The 19,313-nt window shown below is 44.2% G+C and overlaps 1 protein-coding gene across 1 annotated transcript in view; it reads right to left on the reverse strand.

The window, feature by feature from the left end:
* Positions 1–376: 376 nt before the first annotated feature.
* The window catches only part of LOC139384635 (b(0,+)-type amino acid transporter 1-like), a 162,586-nt gene continuing 143,649 nt past the window's right edge, over positions 377–19,313 (reverse strand). The window contains exons 3-12 of the mRNA XM_071129450.1: positions 18,419–18,661; positions 17,320–17,445; positions 15,003–15,102; positions 14,049–14,093; positions 12,534–12,657; positions 12,248–12,351; positions 11,990–12,086; positions 1,890–2,039; positions 1,202–1,376; positions 377–801 (exon numbers count right to left, since the gene is read on the reverse strand). Coding sequence (XP_070985551.1) covers positions 740–801; positions 1,202–1,376; positions 1,890–2,039; positions 11,990–12,086; positions 12,248–12,351; positions 12,534–12,657; positions 14,049–14,093; positions 15,003–15,102; positions 17,320–17,445; positions 18,419–18,661 — 1,226 coding nt within the window. The 3' untranslated portion in view covers positions 377–739. The remainder of the gene's footprint in view (positions 802–1,201; positions 1,377–1,889; positions 2,040–11,989; positions 12,087–12,247; positions 12,352–12,533; positions 12,658–14,048; positions 14,094–15,002; positions 15,103–17,319; positions 17,446–18,418; positions 18,662–19,313) is intronic.

Below are 19,313 nucleotides of genomic sequence, written 5' to 3' on the forward strand. Positions count from 1 at the left end.
GACAGGATAGTACCTTCATTATGAGACAGGACAGTACCTTCATTATGAGACAGGACAGTACCTTCATTATGAGATAGTCCCTTCATTATGAGACAGTACAGTATCTTAATTATGAGACAGTACAGTACCTTCATTATGAGACAGTACAGTACCTTCATTATGAGACAGTACCTTCATTATGAGACAGGACAGTACCTTCCTTATGAGACAGTACCTTCATTATGAGACTGTACCTTAATTATGAGACAGTACCTTCATTATGAGACAGGACAGTACCTTCATTATGAGACAGGACAGTACCTTCATTATGAGACAGTACAGTACCTTCATTATGAGACAGTACCTTCATTATGAGACAGGACAGTACCTTCATTATGAGACAGGATAGTACCTTCATTATGAGACAGTACCTTCATTATGAGACAGTACCTTCATTATGAGACAGTATCTTCATTATGAGACAGGACAGTACCTTCCTTATGAGACAGTACCTTCATTATGAGACTGTACCTTAATTATGAGACAGCACCTTCATTATGAGACAGGACAGTACCTTCATTATGAAACAGTCTGTGTTTTCTAAGTGTGCGTCCCAATTGGCACCCTATTCCCTATGTAGTGCACTACTTTTGACTAGGGTCTATGGGGTAGTGCACCACATAGGGAAAAGGGTACCATTTGGGACGCACCAAAAGACATTTGTCCACATGAGTCAGTTTAGGCCGTTTATTATCTTCATCTATTCGTTGTTCTCAGGAGGAACGACCTCCATCAGCAGCTGGAGGTACATGGTGATTGGCCCTGCAGCGGAGGTGAGAGGTTAAAGGTCAGATTGGAGCAATCAGGCTAATTAAAAGGTGAATAATAAATAAATAAACTTTAATAAAAGGTTAATAAAGGTGACATCAGCCCAATCACAGCTCTGTGACCTTCTGAGTTTGGCTCCACAATGACTGGAATTATTAAAGGGGAAGAACTCCACTACCGCTCACTGAGGAATACAACATTTTGATACATAAAGACCCAAGAAGATAATAGTGTCTGCTTCCCAAATGGCACCCTATACCCTATATTATAGTGCACTACCTTTCACCAGGGCCCATAGGGTAGTGCACGACACAGGGAATAGGGGGCCATTTTGGGATAAAGGCTCTCTCTCAACACAAGGGTCAACAACTCTGAGCAGTGGGTAGTTACTCACTCATGACCCTGCGTGTCCAGCTGAACCTGCGGTGAACGAAGGGGAAGTAGAGCAGCAGACCGCTGAGGATGAAGATGGTACAGTACAGATACTCCAGCTCTGGCTTGTCTATGATCGGTGCTAGGACCAGGTAGCAGGACACTATCACCACCAGCACTGCTATGGGCATGGGACACTGTTTGGGGACAACCAGGACATAACCACCTGTCAGTCTCACAGGAGGGATCTGGGACAGTATTGCTCTGAAAACAGGTTTAAGTGAATCTGGGATTCAGGAAAACATCAAAGTTACCCCATTTGTTGTGGTAACCAGCTGAGGGATGTGACTGGAGAAATGGAACCACTCTAAAATGTATAGACAGATCTATGGATGTAAGGACTGACCGTCCACGAGCTCAACATGATAGTTGTAACTATGCTCTTCCAATAGCCAAGAGATGAGGGGCTGCAGGTAGCCTACTGGTTAGAGCTTTGGGCCAGTAACTGAAAGGTTTCTAGATCGAATCCCTGAGCTGACAAGGTAAAAAAATCTGTCGTTCTGCCGCTGAACAAGGCAGTTAACACTGTTCCTAGGCCGTCATTGAAAATAATAATTTGTTCTTTAACTGACTTGCCCAGTTAAATAAAGGTTCAATACAACAATTAATATTCAAGACTTGGGTGTATGGCAATGTGAATCTAGTCTTACCTTGACGGGCCTCTTGAGTTCCTTCCTGGTGAAGCGCATGACGATGAGAGCGAGAGCTGTGAGGCCGTAGAACCCCCACTGGGCGAAACTGAAGTAGTTGATCAGGGTGTTGATGTCTGCTGGGATAATGTAGAGTACGGCCAGAATACCCTACAACCACAACAACAACAGGGTAAACTGAAGTGGTTGATCAGGGTGTTGATGTCTGCTGGGATAATGTAGAGTACGGCCAGAATACCCTACAACCACAACAACAGTGTAAACTGAAGTAGTTGATCAGGGTGTTGATGTCTGCTGGGATAATGTAGAGTACGGACAGAATACCCTACAACCACAACAACAACAACAGGGTAAACTGAAGTAGTTGATCAGGATGTTGATGTCTGCTGGGATAATGTAGAATACGGCCAGAATACCCTACAACCACAACAACAACAACAGGGTAAACTGAAGTAGTTGATCAGGGTATTGATGTCTGCTGGGATAATGTAGTATACGGCCAGAATACCCTACAACCACAACAACAGGGTAAACTGAAGTAGTTGATAAGGGTGTTGATGTCTGCTGGGATAATGTAGAGTACGGCCAGAATACCCTACAACCACAACAACAACAGGGTAAACTGAAGTAGTTGATCAGGGTGTTGATGTCTGCTGGGATAATGTAGAGTACGGACAGAATACTCTACAACCACAACAACAACAACAGGGTAAACTGAAGTAGTTGATCAGGGTGTTGATGTCTGCTGGGATAATGTAGAATGCGGCCAGAATACCCTACAACCACAACAACAACAACAACAGGGTAAACTGAAGTAGTTGATCAGGGTGTTGATGTCTGCGGGGATAATGTAGAGTACGGCCAGAATACCCTACAATCACAACAACAGTGTAAACTGAAGTAGTTGATCAGGGTGTTGATGTCTGCTGGGATAATGTAGAGTACGGACAGAATACCCTACAACCACAACAACAACAACAGGGTAAACTGAAGTAGTTGATCAGGATGTTGATGTCTGCTGGGATAATGTGGAATACGGCCAGAATACCCTACAACCACAACAACAACAACAGGGTAAACTGAAGTAGTTGATCAGGGTGTTGATGTCTGCTGGGATAATGTAGAGGACGGCCAGAAAACCCTACAACAACAACAATAGGGTAAACTGAAGTGGTTGATCAGGGTGTTGATGTCTGCTGGGATAATGTAGAGTACGGCCAGAATACCCTAGAACCACAACAACAGTGTAAACTGAAGTAGTTGATCAGGGTGTTGATGTCTGCTGGGATAATGTAGAGTACGGACAGAATACCCTACAACCACAACAACAACAACAGGGTAAACTGAAGTAGTTGATCAGGATGTTGATGTCTGCTGGGATAATGTAGAATACGGCCAGAATACCCTACAACCACAACAACAACAACAACAGGGTAAACTGAAGTAGTTGATCAGGGTATTGATGTCTGCTGGGATAATGTAGTATACGGCCAGAATACCCTACAACCACAACAACAGGGTAAACTGAAGTAGTTGATAAGGGTGTTGATGTCTGCTGGGATAATGTAGAGTACGGCCAGAATACCCTACAACCACAACAACAACAGGGTAAACTGAAGTAGTTGATCAGGGTGTTGATGTCTGCTGGGATAATGTAGAGTACGGACAGAATACTCTACAACCACAACAACAACAACAGGGTAAACTGAAGTAGTTGATCAGGGTGTTGATGTCTGCTGGGATAATGTAGAATGCGGCCAGAATACCCTACAACCACAACAACAACAACAACAGGGTAAACTGAAGTAGTTGATCAGGGTGTTGATGTCTGCGGGGATAATGTAGAGTACGGCCAGAATACCCTACAATCACAACAACAACAACAACAACAGGGTAAACTGAAGTAGTTGATCAGGGTGTTGATGTCAGCTGGGATAATGTAGAATACGGCCAGAATACCTTACAACCACAACAACAACAACAACAGGGTAAACTGAAGTAGTTGATCAGGGTGTTGATGTCTGCGGGGATAATGTAGAGTACGGCCAGAATACCCTACAACCACAACAACAGGGTAAACTGAAGTAGTTGATAAGGGTGTTGATGTCTGCTGGGATAATGTAGAGTACGGCCAGAATACCCTACAACCACAACAACAACAGGGTAAACTGAAGTAGTTGATCAGGGTGTTGATGTCTGCTGGGATAATGTAGAGTACGGACAGAATACTCTACAACCACAACAACAACAACAGGGTAAACTGAAGTAGTTGATCAGGGTGTTGATGTCTGCTGGGATAATGTAGAATGCGGCCAGAATACCCTACAACCACAACAACAACAACAACAGGGTAAACTGAAGTAGTTGATCAGGGTGTTGATGTCTGCGGGGATAATGTAGAGTACGGCCAGAATACCCTACAATCACAACAACAACAACAACAACAGGGTAAACTGAAGTAGTTGATCAGGGTGTTGATGTCAGCTGGGATAATGTAGAATACGGCCAGAATACCCTACAACCACAACAACAACAACAACAGGGTAAACTGAAGTAGTTGATCAGGGTGTTGATGTCTGCGGGGATAATGTAGAGTACGGCCAGAATACCCTACAATCACAACAACAACAACAACAACAACAGGGTAAACTGAAGTAGTTGATCAGGGTGTTGATGTCAGCTGGGATAATGTAGAATACGGCCAGAATACCCTACAACCACAACAACAACAACAACAGGGTAAACTGAAGTAGTTGATCAGGGTGTTGATGTCTGCTGGGATAATGTAGAATACGGCCAGAATACCCTACAACCACAACAACAGGGTAAACTGAAGTAGTTGATCAGGGTGTTGATGTCTGCGGGGATAATGTAGAGTACGGCCAGAATACCCTACAATCACAACAACAACAACAACAACAGGGTAAACTGAAGTAGTTGATCAGGGTCTTGATGTCAGCTGGGATAATGTAGAATACGGACAGAATACTCTACAACCACAACAACAACAACAGGGTAAACTGAAGTAGTTGATCAGGGTGTTGATGTCTGCTGGGATAATGTAGAGTACGGCCAGAATACCCTACAACCACAACAACAGTGTAAACTGAAGTAGTTGATCAGGGTGTTGATGTCTGCTGGGATAATGTAGAGTACGGACAGAATACCCTACAACCACAACAACAACAACAGGGTAAACTGAAGTAGTTGATCAGGATGTTGATGTCTGCTGGGATAATGTAGAATACGGCCAGAATACCCTACAACCACAACAACAACAACAGGGTAAACTGAAGTAGTTGATCAGGGTGTTGATGTCTGCTGGGATAATGTAGAGGACGGCCAGAATACCCTACAACAACAACAACAGGGTAAACTGAAGTGGTTGATCAGGGTGTTGATGTCTGCTGGGATAATGTAGAGTACGGCCAGAATACCCTAGAACCACAACAACAGTGTAAACTGAAGTAGTTGATCAGGGTGTTGATGTCTGCTGGGATAATGTAGAGTACGGACAGAATACCCTACAACCACAACAACAACAACAGGGTAAACTGAAGTAGTTGATCAGGATGTTGATGTCTGCTGGGATAATGTAGAATACGGCCAGAATACCCTACAACCACAACAACAACAACAGGGTAAACTGAAGTAGTTGATCAGGGTATTGATGTCTGCTGGGATAATGTAGTATACGGCCAGAATACCCTACAACCACAACAACAGGGTAAACTGAAGTAGTTGATAAGGGTGTTGATGTCTGCTGGGATAATGTAGAGTACGGCCAGAATACCCTACAACCACAACAACAACAGGGTAAACTGAAGTAGTTGATCAGGGTGTTGATGTCTGCTGGGATAATGTAGAGTACGGACAGAATACTCTACAACCACAACAACAACAACAGGGTAAACTGAAGTAGTTGATCAGGGTGTTGATGTCTGCTGGGATAATGTAGAATGCGGCCAGAATACCCTACAACCACAACAACAACAACAACAGGGTAAACTGAAGTAGTTGATCAGGGTGTTGATGTCTGCGGGGATAATGTAGAGTACGGCCAGAATACCCTACAATCACAACAACAGTGTAAACTGAAGTAGTTGATCAGGGTGTTGATGTCTGCTGGGATAATGTAGAGTACGGACAGAATACCCTACAACCACAACAACAACAACAGGGTAAACTGAAGTAGTTGATCAGGATGTTGATGTCTGCTGGGATAATGTGGAATACGGCCAGAATACCCTACAACCACAACAACAACAACAGGGTAAACTGAAGTAGTTGATCAGGGTGTTGATGTCTGCTGGGATAATGTAGAGGACGGCCAGAAAACCCTACAACAACAACAATAGGGTAAACTGAAGTGGTTGATCAGGGTGTTGATGTCTGCTGGGATAATGTAGAGTACGGCCAGAATACCCTAGAACCACAACAACAGTGTAAACTGAAGTAGTTGATCAGGGTGTTGATGTCTGCTGGGATAATGTAGAGTACGGACAGAATACCCTACAACCACAACAACAACAACAGGGTAAACTGAAGTAGTTGATCAGGATGTTGATGTCTGCTGGGATAATGTAGAATACGGCCAGAATACCCTACAACCACAACAACAACAACAACAACAGGGTAAACTGAAGTAGTTGATCAGGGTATTGATGTCTGCTGGGATAATGTAGTATACGGCCAGAATACCCTACAACCACAACAACAGGGTAAACTGAAGTAGTTGATAAGGGTGTTGATGTCTGCTGGGATAATGTAGAGTACGGCCAGAATACCCTACAACCACAACAACAACAGGGTAAACTGAAGTAGTTGATCAGGGTGTTGATGTCTGCTGGGATAATGTAGAGTACGGACAGAATACTCTACAACCACAACAACAACAACAGGGTAAACTGAAGTAGTTGATCAGGGTGTTGATGTCTGCTGGGATAATGTAGAATGCGGCCAGAATACCCTACAACCACAACAACAACAACAACAGGGTAAACTGAAGTAGTTGATCAGGGTGTTGATGTCTGCGGGGATAATGTAGAGTACGGCCAGAATACCCTACAATCACAACAACAACAACAACAACAGGGTAAACTGAAGTAGTTGATCAGGGTGTTGATGTCAGCTGGGATAATGTAGAATACGGCCAGAATACCTTACAACCACAACAACAACAACAACAGGGTAAACTGAAGTAGTTGATCAGGGTGTTGATGTCTGCGGGGATAATGTAGAGTACGGCCAGAATACCCTACAACCACAACAACAGGGTAAACTGAAGTAGTTGATAAGGGTGTTGATGTCTGCTGGGATAATGTAGAGTACGGCCAGAATACCCTACAACCACAACAACAACAGGGTAAACTGAAGTAGTTGATCAGGGTGTTGATGTCTGCTGGGATAATGTAGAGTACGGACAGAATACTCTACAACCACAACAACAACAACAGGGTAAACTGAAGTAGTTGATCAGGGTGTTGATGTCTGCTGGGATAATGTAGAATGCGGCCAGAATACCCTACAACCACAACAACAACAATAACAGGGTAAACTGAAGTAGTTGATCAGGGTGTTGATGTCTGCGGGGATAATGTAGAGTACGGCCAGAATACCCTACAATCACAACAACAACAACAACAACAGGGTAAACTGAAGTAGTTGATCAGGGTGTTGATGTCAGCTGGGATAATGTAGAATACGGCCAGAATACCCTACAACCACAACAACAACAACAACAGGGTAAACTGAAGTAGTTGATCAGGGTGTTGATGTCTGCGGGGATAATGTAGAGTACGGCCAGAATACCCTACAATCACAACAACAACAACAACAACAACAGGGTAAACTGAAGTAGTTGATCAGGGTGTTGATGTCAGCTGGGATAATGTAGAATACGGCCAGAATACCCTACAACCACAACAACAACAACAACAGGGTAAACTGAAGTAGTTGATCAGGGTGTTGATGTCTGCTGGGATAATGTAGAATACGGCCAGAATACCCTACAACCACAACAACAGGGTAAACTGAAGTAGTTGATCAGGGTGTTGATGTCTGCGGGGATAATGTAGAGTACGGCCAGAATACCCTACAATCACAACAACAACAACAACAACAGGGTAAACTGAAGTAGTTGATCAGGGTCTTGATGTCAGCTGGGATAATGTAGAATACGGACAGAATACTCTACAACCACAACAACAACAACAGGGTAAACTGAAGTAGTTGATCAGGGTGTTGATGTCTGCTGGGATAATGTAGAATGCGGCCAGAATACCCTACAACCACAACAACAACAACAGGGTAAACTGAAGTAGTTGATCAGGGTGTTGATGTCAGCTGGGATAATGTAGAATACGGCCAGAATACCCTACAATCACAACAACAACAACAACAACAACAGGGTAAACTGAAGTAGTTGATCAGGGTGTTGATGTCAGCTGGGATAATGTAGAATACGGCCAGAATACCCTACAACCACAACAACAACAACAACAGGGTAAACTGAAGTAGTTGATCAGGGTGTTGATGTCTGCTGGGATAATGTAGAATACGGCCAGAATACCCTACAACCACAACAACAACAACAACAGGGTAAACTGAAGTAGTTGATCAGGGTGTTGATGTCTGCTGGGATAATGTAGAGTACGGCCAGAATACCCTACAATCACAACAACAACAACAACAGGGTAAACTGAAGTAGTTGATCAGGGTGTTGATGTCTGCTGGGATAATGTAGAATACGGCCAGAATACCCTACAACCACAACAACAACAACAACAGGGTAAACTGAAGTAGTTGATCAGGGTGTTGATGTCTGCTGGGATAATGTAGAATACGGCCAGAATACCCTACAACCACAACAACAGGGTAAACTGAAGTAGTTGATCAGGGTGTTGATGTCTGCTGGGATAATGTAGAGTACGGACAGAATACCCTACAATCACAACAACAACAACAACAGGGTAAACTGAAGTAGTTGATCAGGGTGTTGATGTCTGCTGGGATAATGTAGAATACGGCCAGAATACCATACAATCACAACAACAACAACAGGGTAAACTGAAGTAGTTGATCTGGGTGTTGATGTCTGCAGGGATAATGTAGAATACGGCCAGAATACCATACAATCACAACAACAACAACAGGGTAAACTGAAGTAGTTGATCAGGGTGTTGATGTCTGCTGGGATAATGTAGAATACGGCCAGAATACCATACAATCACAACAACAACAACAGGGTAAACAGAATTTTACATTTTCAGATATCATACGTTTCAATATGAGTCAGAAAGGCCTTTTTTCATTGCAAGTTAAAGCTGTTAGCTAGCGAACGTTAGTTTGCTGGCTCGCTACCTAACATTACGTGTAAGATCGCTTTCCTTGTTTACTACCTTACTCACTCTGTTTAGCGAATCACGTGAATCGTTAAAGAGATGGGTGGGGAGGGTTTGAACGATGTTGAATGGGTGTAGACAAAGGAGAGCTCTCCAGTAGGTGTACCAAAATATTCAAGGGTCATTTTCTCAAAAGTGACGTTACAAGTTAATGAACTTTCAAAGCAGAATTACTTTCCCATTATTCCTCAACTGCAGTGTATGAGCTCTGAGTCTCTACTTCTATCCAAAGTTTTTAAACAAAACACAATTTCAAATTTTGCTACTTCAGACCGAATCGAGGTGGTCGGTCACATTTAAGGAACTTGACAAAGTGGTGCTTTATTACTTCAACAGAACGTTTCCTAAAAGTACAAACAGTTGCATTTCATTCCGGCAATGTTCTAGGAACGTTCTCCAACTGGTTTGACATTGGTAATGTTCTAGGAACGTTCTCCAACTGGTTTGACATTGGTAACGTTCTAGGAACGTTCTCCAACTGGTTTGACATTGGTACATTAACATTAAGAAACAACATTCTTTCAGTATGTTTCCTACAGGTTTCAGTGAACAGTTGGGGCCAATTTCATCTTAAAATGTTTCCTTGGTGTTAAAAATAGTCTGTGAACAAACTTTAAATGTTTCCTGTGAACAAACTTAAAATGTATACAGTGCCTTGCGAAAGTATTCGGCCCCCTTGAACTTTGCGACCTTTTGCCACATTTCAGGCTTCAAACATAAAGATATAAAACTGTATTTTTTTGTGAAGAATCAACAATAAGTTGGACACAATCATGAAGTGGAACGACATGTATTGGATATTTCAAACTTTTTTAACAAATCAAAAACTGAAAAATTGGGCGTGCAAAATTATTCAGCCCCCTTAAGTTAATACTTTGTAGCGCCACCTTTTGCTGCGATTACAGCTGTAAGTCGCTTGGGGTATGTCTCTATCAGTTTTGCACATCGAGAGACTGACATTTTTTCCCATTCCTCCTTGCAAAACAGCTCGAGCTCAGTGAGGTTGGATGGAGAGCATTTGTGAACAGCAGTTTTCAGTTCTTTCCACAGATTCTCGATTGGATTCAGGTCTGGACTTTGACTTGGCCATTCTAACACCTGGATATGTTTATTTTTTAACCATTCCATTGTAGATTTTGCTTTATGTTTTGGATCATTGTCTTGTTGGAAGACAAATCTTCTTGCATTTATACGGAGACTTGATTACACACAGGTGGATTGTATTTATCATCATTAGTCATTTAGGTCAACATTGGATCATTCAGAGATCCTCACTGAACTTCTGGAGAGAGTTTGCTGCACTGAAAGTAAAGGGGCTGAATAATTTTGCACGCCCAATTTTTCAGTTTTTGATTTGTTAAAAAAGTTTGAAATATCCAATAAATGTCGTTCCACTTCATGATTGTGTCCCACTTGTTGTTGATTCTTCACAAAAAATACAGTTTTATATCTTTATGTTTGAAGCCTGAAATGTGGCAAAAGGTTGCAAAGTTCAAGGGGGCCGAATACTTTCGCAAGGCACTGTAAATTGATAGTTTGGATTACGGGATGTCAAGGTCATATTTTTGAAATATTCTGTTCCAGTTAAAAGGTTGTTCAGAATCATTTAGATCTGTAGACCCATACTTTTTTAATGCTCAGAATATGAGCTTTCCAAGAGATGTTTATATATAAAGATCAGTCCTTTCAGGAGCCCAGGAAATGTATTTATAAATCCCATCATAGGATGGTTCGGTAGTTGGGTCCAGATTGATATCTCTCAGGGTCCAGATTGATATCTCTAAGGATCCAGATTGATATCTCTCAGGGTCCAGATTGATATCTCTACGGGTCCAGATTGATATCTCTCAGGGTCCAGATTGATATCTCTCAGGGTCCAGATGGATATCTCTCAGGGTCCAGATTGATATCTCTCAGGGTCCAGATTCTACATTTGGACCATTGAGGGGATGCAAAAGACCGCCCTCCAGACCCCAAGGCATTATTGTGAAATATAGGAGTATGGGCATGCCAAGGGATATACTGTTTAAGGGATATATCAGTGGAGACCACCTCTTCCATGGTGTTAGGTGATACCGTATTACAATGTTTAAGGGACTACCTCTTCCAGGACAATAGGAGTCACCATATTTCTCTCTATCATCCAAGGGCGGAAGAATAATGTCTAAACCAACTTTATATGGGATGAAATGCTAGTGCCTGGAAATACAATAAAAAAAATTGGTACGGATAGTCCTCCTCTTTGGAAGTTTGTTAATGTTTTTTAGGTGTTTTTTTGTAATTTACCCATTTTCCCCCCCCAATTTCGTGATTTTACGATTCTGTCTCTGAAAAACATTCAGTTTTACTGGTCAGGAAACGTACAGCTTCGTTTCCCAGAACAAATGGGGAAACCAAAACGTATGGTCCGACAACTTCCAAGGAATAAAATGTGCTAGCTGGGGTGGATCTGAAAACAAACTAAACTGAATTTCACATAAAAATCTTTCAACTAATAGAAATAAACACGAATCTAAAGACATAAAACTATAATATCCTTGGTGTTCCGTCTCCTCATTAAAACACACAGGACTTAACATTCAGTCATGGTCATATTGGGCTATTAGAGTAGACTGAGTTGAGTTAGAGCACAATGAGCTGGGTAGAGTTGAGGTGAGGAGATCAACATAGAGACATCATGTAATATCTCAGACTTACATTGAAGATGAGTGCGGGGGAAGGAGTGAGGCGCTTCAGACTGATATAGGACAAGATCTTTACCATGTGACCCTCTCTTCCTGCCACATAGGTCAACCTGAGGTGGGACAGAGCACAAACATGTTAGTTCAACATAATACTGGCAATATGTTTTAACACTTTGTGACAACTGCTGATATAAAAAGGGCTTTATAAAATACATTTGTTTTGATTAAATTTGATTAGCAAAAAAACGTCTTCCTGAAGTTGTCCCTTTACCTGCCGGCTGTGAAGCAGGTCCCATTGGCCGCTCCGAAGGTGGAGAAGACGACAAACACAGGGACTACCCACGACAGGGGGTACAGCACTCTGTCACCAAAAGTCTAAGGGGCACAAACAAGCCCCTCCGAGGACACGGGGGGTGGGGGGGGGGGGGACAATAAATAAAATGTAATTGTTTGTTGTTGAAAGAATGTGTCTTGTTCTTGCTAAGGGAGATATGATGAGCCACACCAATGGCTTCCTCTGTCTCCGTCCCTCTCTATCTCCATGACGACCCTCTTACCACAGCAACAGCGGAAGACTGCAGTAGTTCCGCAGGGGTCATGGCGCTGAAGTAGGCAATGTTGACCAGCACATAGCACAAAGTCACCAAGGGAATACCAATGATAATGGCCAGGGGAAGGTTTCTGTTAGAGATAGATAGAGAGAGAGATATATATATAGAGAGAGAGACATATAGAGAGAGAGATATATATATATAGAGAGAGAGATATATATAGAGAGATATATAGAGAGAGATATATATAGAGAGAGAGATATATAGAGAGAGAGATAGAGAGATTTAGAGAGACAGAGAGTTGGTGTGAGATAGAGAGACTACAACCAACACATGTTACACAGAGACCAGTGTTAATGGATTATGTAGCACACAGATAGAGACAGAGACAGAGAGTTGATTAAACTCTTGTTGTCTCCCTAACAGGAAAGGAGGTGGCGTGTGAATGCCAAGGGAACTCAGGCTTCCCCGAATATCAGACCAATAAAACAAATACAATTATTAAACACTTTATCTTTTGTCTCTGTGTTTTCATAATTTTCCTTCAATTCTTAAGTGGCTGAATCAATTGTGGTGGCTGAATCAATTGAGGTGGCTGAATCAATTGAAGTGGCTGAATCAATTGAAGTGGCTGAATCAATTCTTAAGTGGCTGAATCAAACATGCTCAGAACCTCAAGTGGCTGAATCAATCTCATCAGAGAAATCATAAGAGCGAGGGAAACAGCGCCCCCCTGTCTCAGTATGTGTAGCAGATGTATCTGATGCTGTCTGGCCAAAATGAGTATGACATGTTACCGCAGAAGCATTTGATTGATTGATTCCAGCGAGCATTTGACTTCCTTTGATATTTTTTTAAATAAAAATAATTAACCAATCAGCATTGAGATGAGCTCAGCTGTGGATAGTCCTGGTGCACCAAAACCACCCCACAAGGGAGGCCACTTTGGATTTGGCTTCACACCAATCAAATCACATCCTAGGCAAAACGTCATCATAGTCAGAAAAACTTGTTTGTTTCTGGTCTGCTTGATGTCCTGCAGTAGCTAGCTAGCTAAATCAGCCCTTTCCTAAACCATGGATAGATGGACACAGAGATTTGGACTTGTGGTTTTTACTTAATTCTCTGTACAGGCCAAAGATTATAACAGTGATTCTGATCAAGTACTATGGACAGCCACATGATATTTAGCTATGTTGAATGGACTAATTTGTTTATGGTTAAGTTTGTTAGACTAAGGTTATTATAGGAGATTTGAGGATGTTTAATTGGTGCAGGAAGAGCGCAGGCAGTGCTCCTGTTGTCTTTGTTCTGACTTGTGGTAACTGCTGTTCTAAATCACTAGTTTAGTAAACTGTTGGAAACATTAACTTGCTTGACTGTGCTGAAGGTCATGTAACTGTTATTGCGTTCCAAATGGCACCCTGTTCCTTACATAGTGCACTACTGATGACCAGGGACCATCAGGGAACAGGGCGCCATTTTGGACTAACCCTAAATGTCAGCTGTATGGACACTCACCTGTTTGGGTTTTTCAGCTCCTCTGTTATAAAGTTCAGCTGATTCCTGAGAGAAAACACGTGTTTATAGAACCACGCATAAACAGGTTGGGTTGACATTCAAAACAGAAATCCCCAATGATACCCAACCCCCAGCTTAGTGCAATAGTTTGACTGGAGCACTATGGGCCCTGCCTAGAGCGCCAAAGACCCTGACTAGAGCGTCACGGGCCCTAATTCGAGCACCACGGGCCCCCATGACTAGAGCACCACAGGCCCCCACTGATTAGAGCACCTAGGGCCCCCATGACAAGAGCACCACAGGCCCCCACTGACTAGAGCACCACTGGCCCACTGACTAGAGCACTACGGGCCCTGACTAGAGCGCCACGGGCCCCCCTGATTAGAGCACGATGGGCCCCCCTGACTAGAGCACTATGGGCCCTGACTACAGCACTATGGGCCCCCCTGACTAGAGCGCTATGGGCCCCCCTGACTAGAGCGCTACGGGCCCTCCCTGACTAGAGCGCTACGGGCCCCCCTGACTAGAGCGCTACGGGCCCCCCTGACTAGAGCGCTATGGGCCCCCCCTGACTAGAGCGCTACGGGCCCCCCCTGACTAGAGCGCTACGGGCCCCAATGACTAGAGCGCTACGGGCCCCCTGACTAGAGCGCTACGGGCCCCCCTGACTAGAGCGCTATGGATCCCCCTTGACTAGAGCGCTACGGGCCCCCCTGACTAGAGCGCTACTGGTCCCCCCTGACTAGAGCACTACAGCCCCCCTTGACTAGAGCGCTACAGACCCCCTGACTAGAGCGCTACGGGCCCTGACTAGAGCGCTACGGGCCCTGACTAGAACGCTACGGGCCCTGACTAGAGCGCTACGGGCCCTGACTAGAGCACTACGGGCCCTGGTCAAAAGTATTGACCTATATAGGAAGTAGGGTGCCATTTGGGAAGCAGATGTAGTCTTACCACCCATCGTAGGCCCAGAGCCCGTTGTAAAATGCCAGTCCAATGGATCCAAAGGAGGTTGAGGCTCCTTCAAATGGGTTGGACAGATTCTCAGTGTTTCCTGGACACAAACAGTGTATACACTACTGTTCAAAAGTTTGGGGGCACTTAGAAATGTCCTTGTTTTTTAAAGAAATCACATTTATTGTAAATTAAAATAACATAAAATTGATCAGAAATACAGTGTAGACATTGTTAATGTTTTAAATGACTATTGTAGCTGGAAACGGGTGATGTTTAATGGAATATCTACATAGGCGAACAGAGGCTCATTATCAGCAACCATCACTCCTGTGTTCCAATGACACGTTGTGTTAGCTAATCCAAGTTTATCATTTTAAAAAGCTAATTCATCATTAGAAAACTGGCTCTAACCAGAATAGAAAGAGGAGTGGGAGGCCCCGGTGCACAACTGAGCAAGAGGACAAGTACATCAGAGTGTCTAGTTTGAGAAACAGACGCCTCACAAGTCCTCAACTGGCAGCTTTATTAAATAGTACCTGCAAAACACCAGTCTCATCGTCAACAGTGAAGAGGCGACTTCGCAGTGCTGGCGTTCTAGGCAAAGTTGCAAAGAAAAAGCCATATCTCAAACTGGCCAATAAAAACAAAGAAGATTAAGATGGACAAAAGAACACAGACACTGAACAGAGGAACTCTGGCTCGAAGGCCAGCATCCCGGAGTCTCCTCTTCACTGTTGACGTTGAGACTGGACAGAGGAACTCTGCCTAGAAGGCCAGCATCCCGGAGTCTCCTCTTCACTGTTGACGTTGAGACTGGACAGAGGAACTCTGCCTAGAAGGCCAGCATCCCGGAGTCTCCTCTTCACTGTTGACGTTGAGACTGGACAGAGGAACTCTGGCTCGAAGGCCAGCATCCCGGAGTCTCCTCTTCACTGTTGACGTTGAGACTGGACAGAGGAACTCTGCCTAGAAGGCCAGCATCCCGGAGTCGCCTCTTCACTGTTGACGTTGAGACTGGACAGAGGAACTCTGGCTCGAAGGCCAGCATCCCGGAGTCGCCTCTTCACTGTTGACGTTGAGACTGGACAGAGGAACTCTGCCTAGAAGGCCAGCATCCCGGAGTCTCCTCTTCACTGTTGACGTTGAGACTGAACAGAGGAACTCTGGCTCGAAGGCCAGCATCCCGGAGTCTCCTCTTCACTGTTGACGTTGAGACTGGACAGAGGAACTCTGCCTAGAAGGCCAGCATCCCGGAGTCTCCTCTTCACTGTTGACGTTGAGACTGAACAGAGGAACTCTGGCTCGAAGGCCAGCATCCCGGAGTCGCCTCTTCACTGTTGACGTTGAGACTGAACAGAGGAACTCTGGCTCGAAGGCCAGCATCCCGGAGTCTCCTCTTCACTGTTGACATTGAGACTGAACAGAGGAACTCTGGCTCGAAGGCCAGCATCCCGGAGTCGCCTCTTCACTGTTGACGTTGAGACTGGACAGAGGAACTCTGGCTCGAAGGCCAGCATCCCGGAGTCGCCTCTTCACTGTTGACGTTGAGACTGAACAGAGGAACTCTGGCTCGAAGGCCAGCATCCCGGAGTCTCCTCTTCACTGTTGACGTTGAGACTGGACAGAGGAACTCTGCCTAGAAGGCCAGCATCCCGGAGTCTCCTCTTCACTGTTGACGTTGAGACTGAACAGAGGAACTCTGGCTCGAAGGCCAGCATCCCGGAGTCTCCTCTTCACTGTTGACGTTGAGACTGGTGTTTTGAGGCCGTCGCCCCTCCGTTTGCCCTTAACTGTTATGATCACATGGAACCACTTCGTCGGCCTTCAAAGTTTTTGGTTTGAATATTGGCTTCAGAAAGTGAGTCACGCCCCTTGATTTTTTTCAATATTTGGTTGTATTACGGCCTGAATTTCAAATGTATTAAATTAAGATTTGGTCTTACTGGCCTACAAACAATACTCCATTATTGTCAAAGTGGTATTGCGTTTTTAGAAATGTTTACAAATTAATTAGAAAAACTAAAATGTCTTGAATCAATAAGTATTCAACCCCTTTGTTATGCCACACCTACATTAGGGAATAGGGTGCCATAGGGCTCTGGTCTAAAGTAGTGCACTATATAGGGAATAGGGTGCCATAGGGCTCTGGTCTAAAGTAGTGCACTATGTAGGGAATAGGGTTCCATAGGGCTCTGGTCTAAAGTAGTGCACTGAATAGGGAATAGGGTGCCATAGGGCTCTGGTCTAAAGTAGTGCACTATAATAGGGAATAGGGTGCCATAAGGGAAGCAGACAGAATGTGTAAAGTACCAACCTTGTACCAAGAGGACGATGCCCGCCACTATGATGACCAGGATGATGAGAAGCTTGGCTGCAGTGAAGAAGTTCTGGACATAGCTGGCTAACTTCACACTGAGACAGTTCACCGACACGATCAGAACTGGAGGGGGAGGAAGAGGAAGGAAGAAGAGGAGGAATATTTTATTAATCCATACGAGACAGAAGTTGGTCTTCTGTTGTAGTCAACCACTCCGACACACACACACACACACACACACACACACACACACACACACACACACACACACACACACACACACACACACACACACACACACACACACACACACACACACACACACACACACACACACACACACGTATGAGGCTGGAACTGTGGGCATCTACTAGTGTCTTGCTACTGTAGTGCCCAGGGAGCAGTTTAGGGGTTAAGAGACTGGTGAGCAGTTTAGGGGTTAAGAGACTGGTGAGCAGTTTAGGAGTTAAGAGACTGGTGAGCAGTTTAGGGGTTAAGAGACTGGTGAGCAGTTTAGGGGTTAAGAGCCTGGGGATCAGTTTAGGGGTTAAGAGACTGGTGAGCAGTTTAGGGGTTAAGAGACTGGTGAGCAGTTTAGGGGTTAAGAGCCTGGGGATCAGTTTAGGGGTTAAGAGCCTGGGGATCAGTTCAGGGGTTAAAGAGCCTGGGGATCAGTTCAGGGGTTAAGAGCCTTGCTCAAGTGAACAACAACATTTGATTGTTTCTAAGATACTAGAGGAGCAGGAGGCGGGAGCAGGAGGCGGAGGAGGCGGGAGCAAGAGATGGAGGAGGAGGAGACAAGGAAGAGGAGGAGAAAAGGGGAAGAGGAGGAGGAGAAGAACACAAGGCAGGAAGAGCATGTGGGGGTCAAGTCATGGCTATGTCATGGCTATTTTTTAATTAATCTTTACTCGATCCCAGGCATCCTCTCTTCTCAAAAGGCATTGCAGAGGGGAGGGACCTTGGATCTTCTCCAATACGATGCAAGGAACACAAATTTAGATAGAGCCATGGTTTTAATTCAGTCCATTCGGGAAGTGCATGCCAATTGTTTTCTATTAGGATTTTTCATAATTCAAGAAAGATTCACACTCACATATGCACACTACAGCCAGGCACTTGGTGACCACAATGGGAGGAGTGCATCCTGGGTAGAACGGTGTGGAGGTGTACTCTGCGAAGCTCAGGGCGATGATGGCGAAGGCGGAGGGCTGTAGGACCATGATGGTGCTCCATGAGTAGAGGTAGGCCGTCACTGACCCATAGGCCTCCATCAAGTACACATATTCCCCTCCAGACTTAGTGATCATGGTGCCCAGCTCCGCGTAACACAGCGCCCCTGCAGGCAGACAGGCAGGCTCAGAGACAGGCAGTTAGTTGACACGAGACCTGCTGCTGCTTCAGGGGATTTCCTATCAATGTGTCCAATTAAGACCTAGACAACCAGGTGAGTTCTTAACCTATCGATTAAGACCTAGACAACCAGGTGAGTTCTTAACCTATTGATTAAGATCTAGACAAACAGGTGAGTTCCTAACTAATCAATTAAGACCTAGACAACCAGGTGAGTTCCTAACTAAGTCAATTATGACCTAGACAACCAGGTGAGTTCCTAACAAATCAATTAAGACCTAGGCAACCAGGTGAGTTCCTAACTAATCAATTAAGACCTAGACAACCAGGTGAGTTCCTAACAAATCAATTAAGACCTAGGCAACCAGGTGAGTTCCTAACTAATCAATTAAGACCTAGACAACCAGGTGAGTTCCTAACTAATCAATCAAGACCTAGACAACCAGGTGAGTTCTTCACTAATCAATTAAGACCTAGAAAACCAGGTGAATTCCTAACTAATCAATTAAGACCTAGCCAACCAGGTGAGTTCTTCAATAATCAATTAAGACCTTGAAAACCAGGCGAGTTCTTCACTAATAAATTAAGACCTAGAAAACCAGGTGAGTTCCTAACTAATCAATTAAGACCTAAAAAAA

This window comes from Oncorhynchus clarkii, chromosome 26 (genome assembly GCF_045791955.1).
Source record: "Oncorhynchus clarkii lewisi isolate Uvic-CL-2024 chromosome 26, UVic_Ocla_1.0, whole genome shotgun sequence".
Lineage (NCBI taxonomy): Eukaryota > Metazoa > Chordata > Actinopteri > Salmoniformes > Salmonidae > Oncorhynchus > Oncorhynchus clarkii.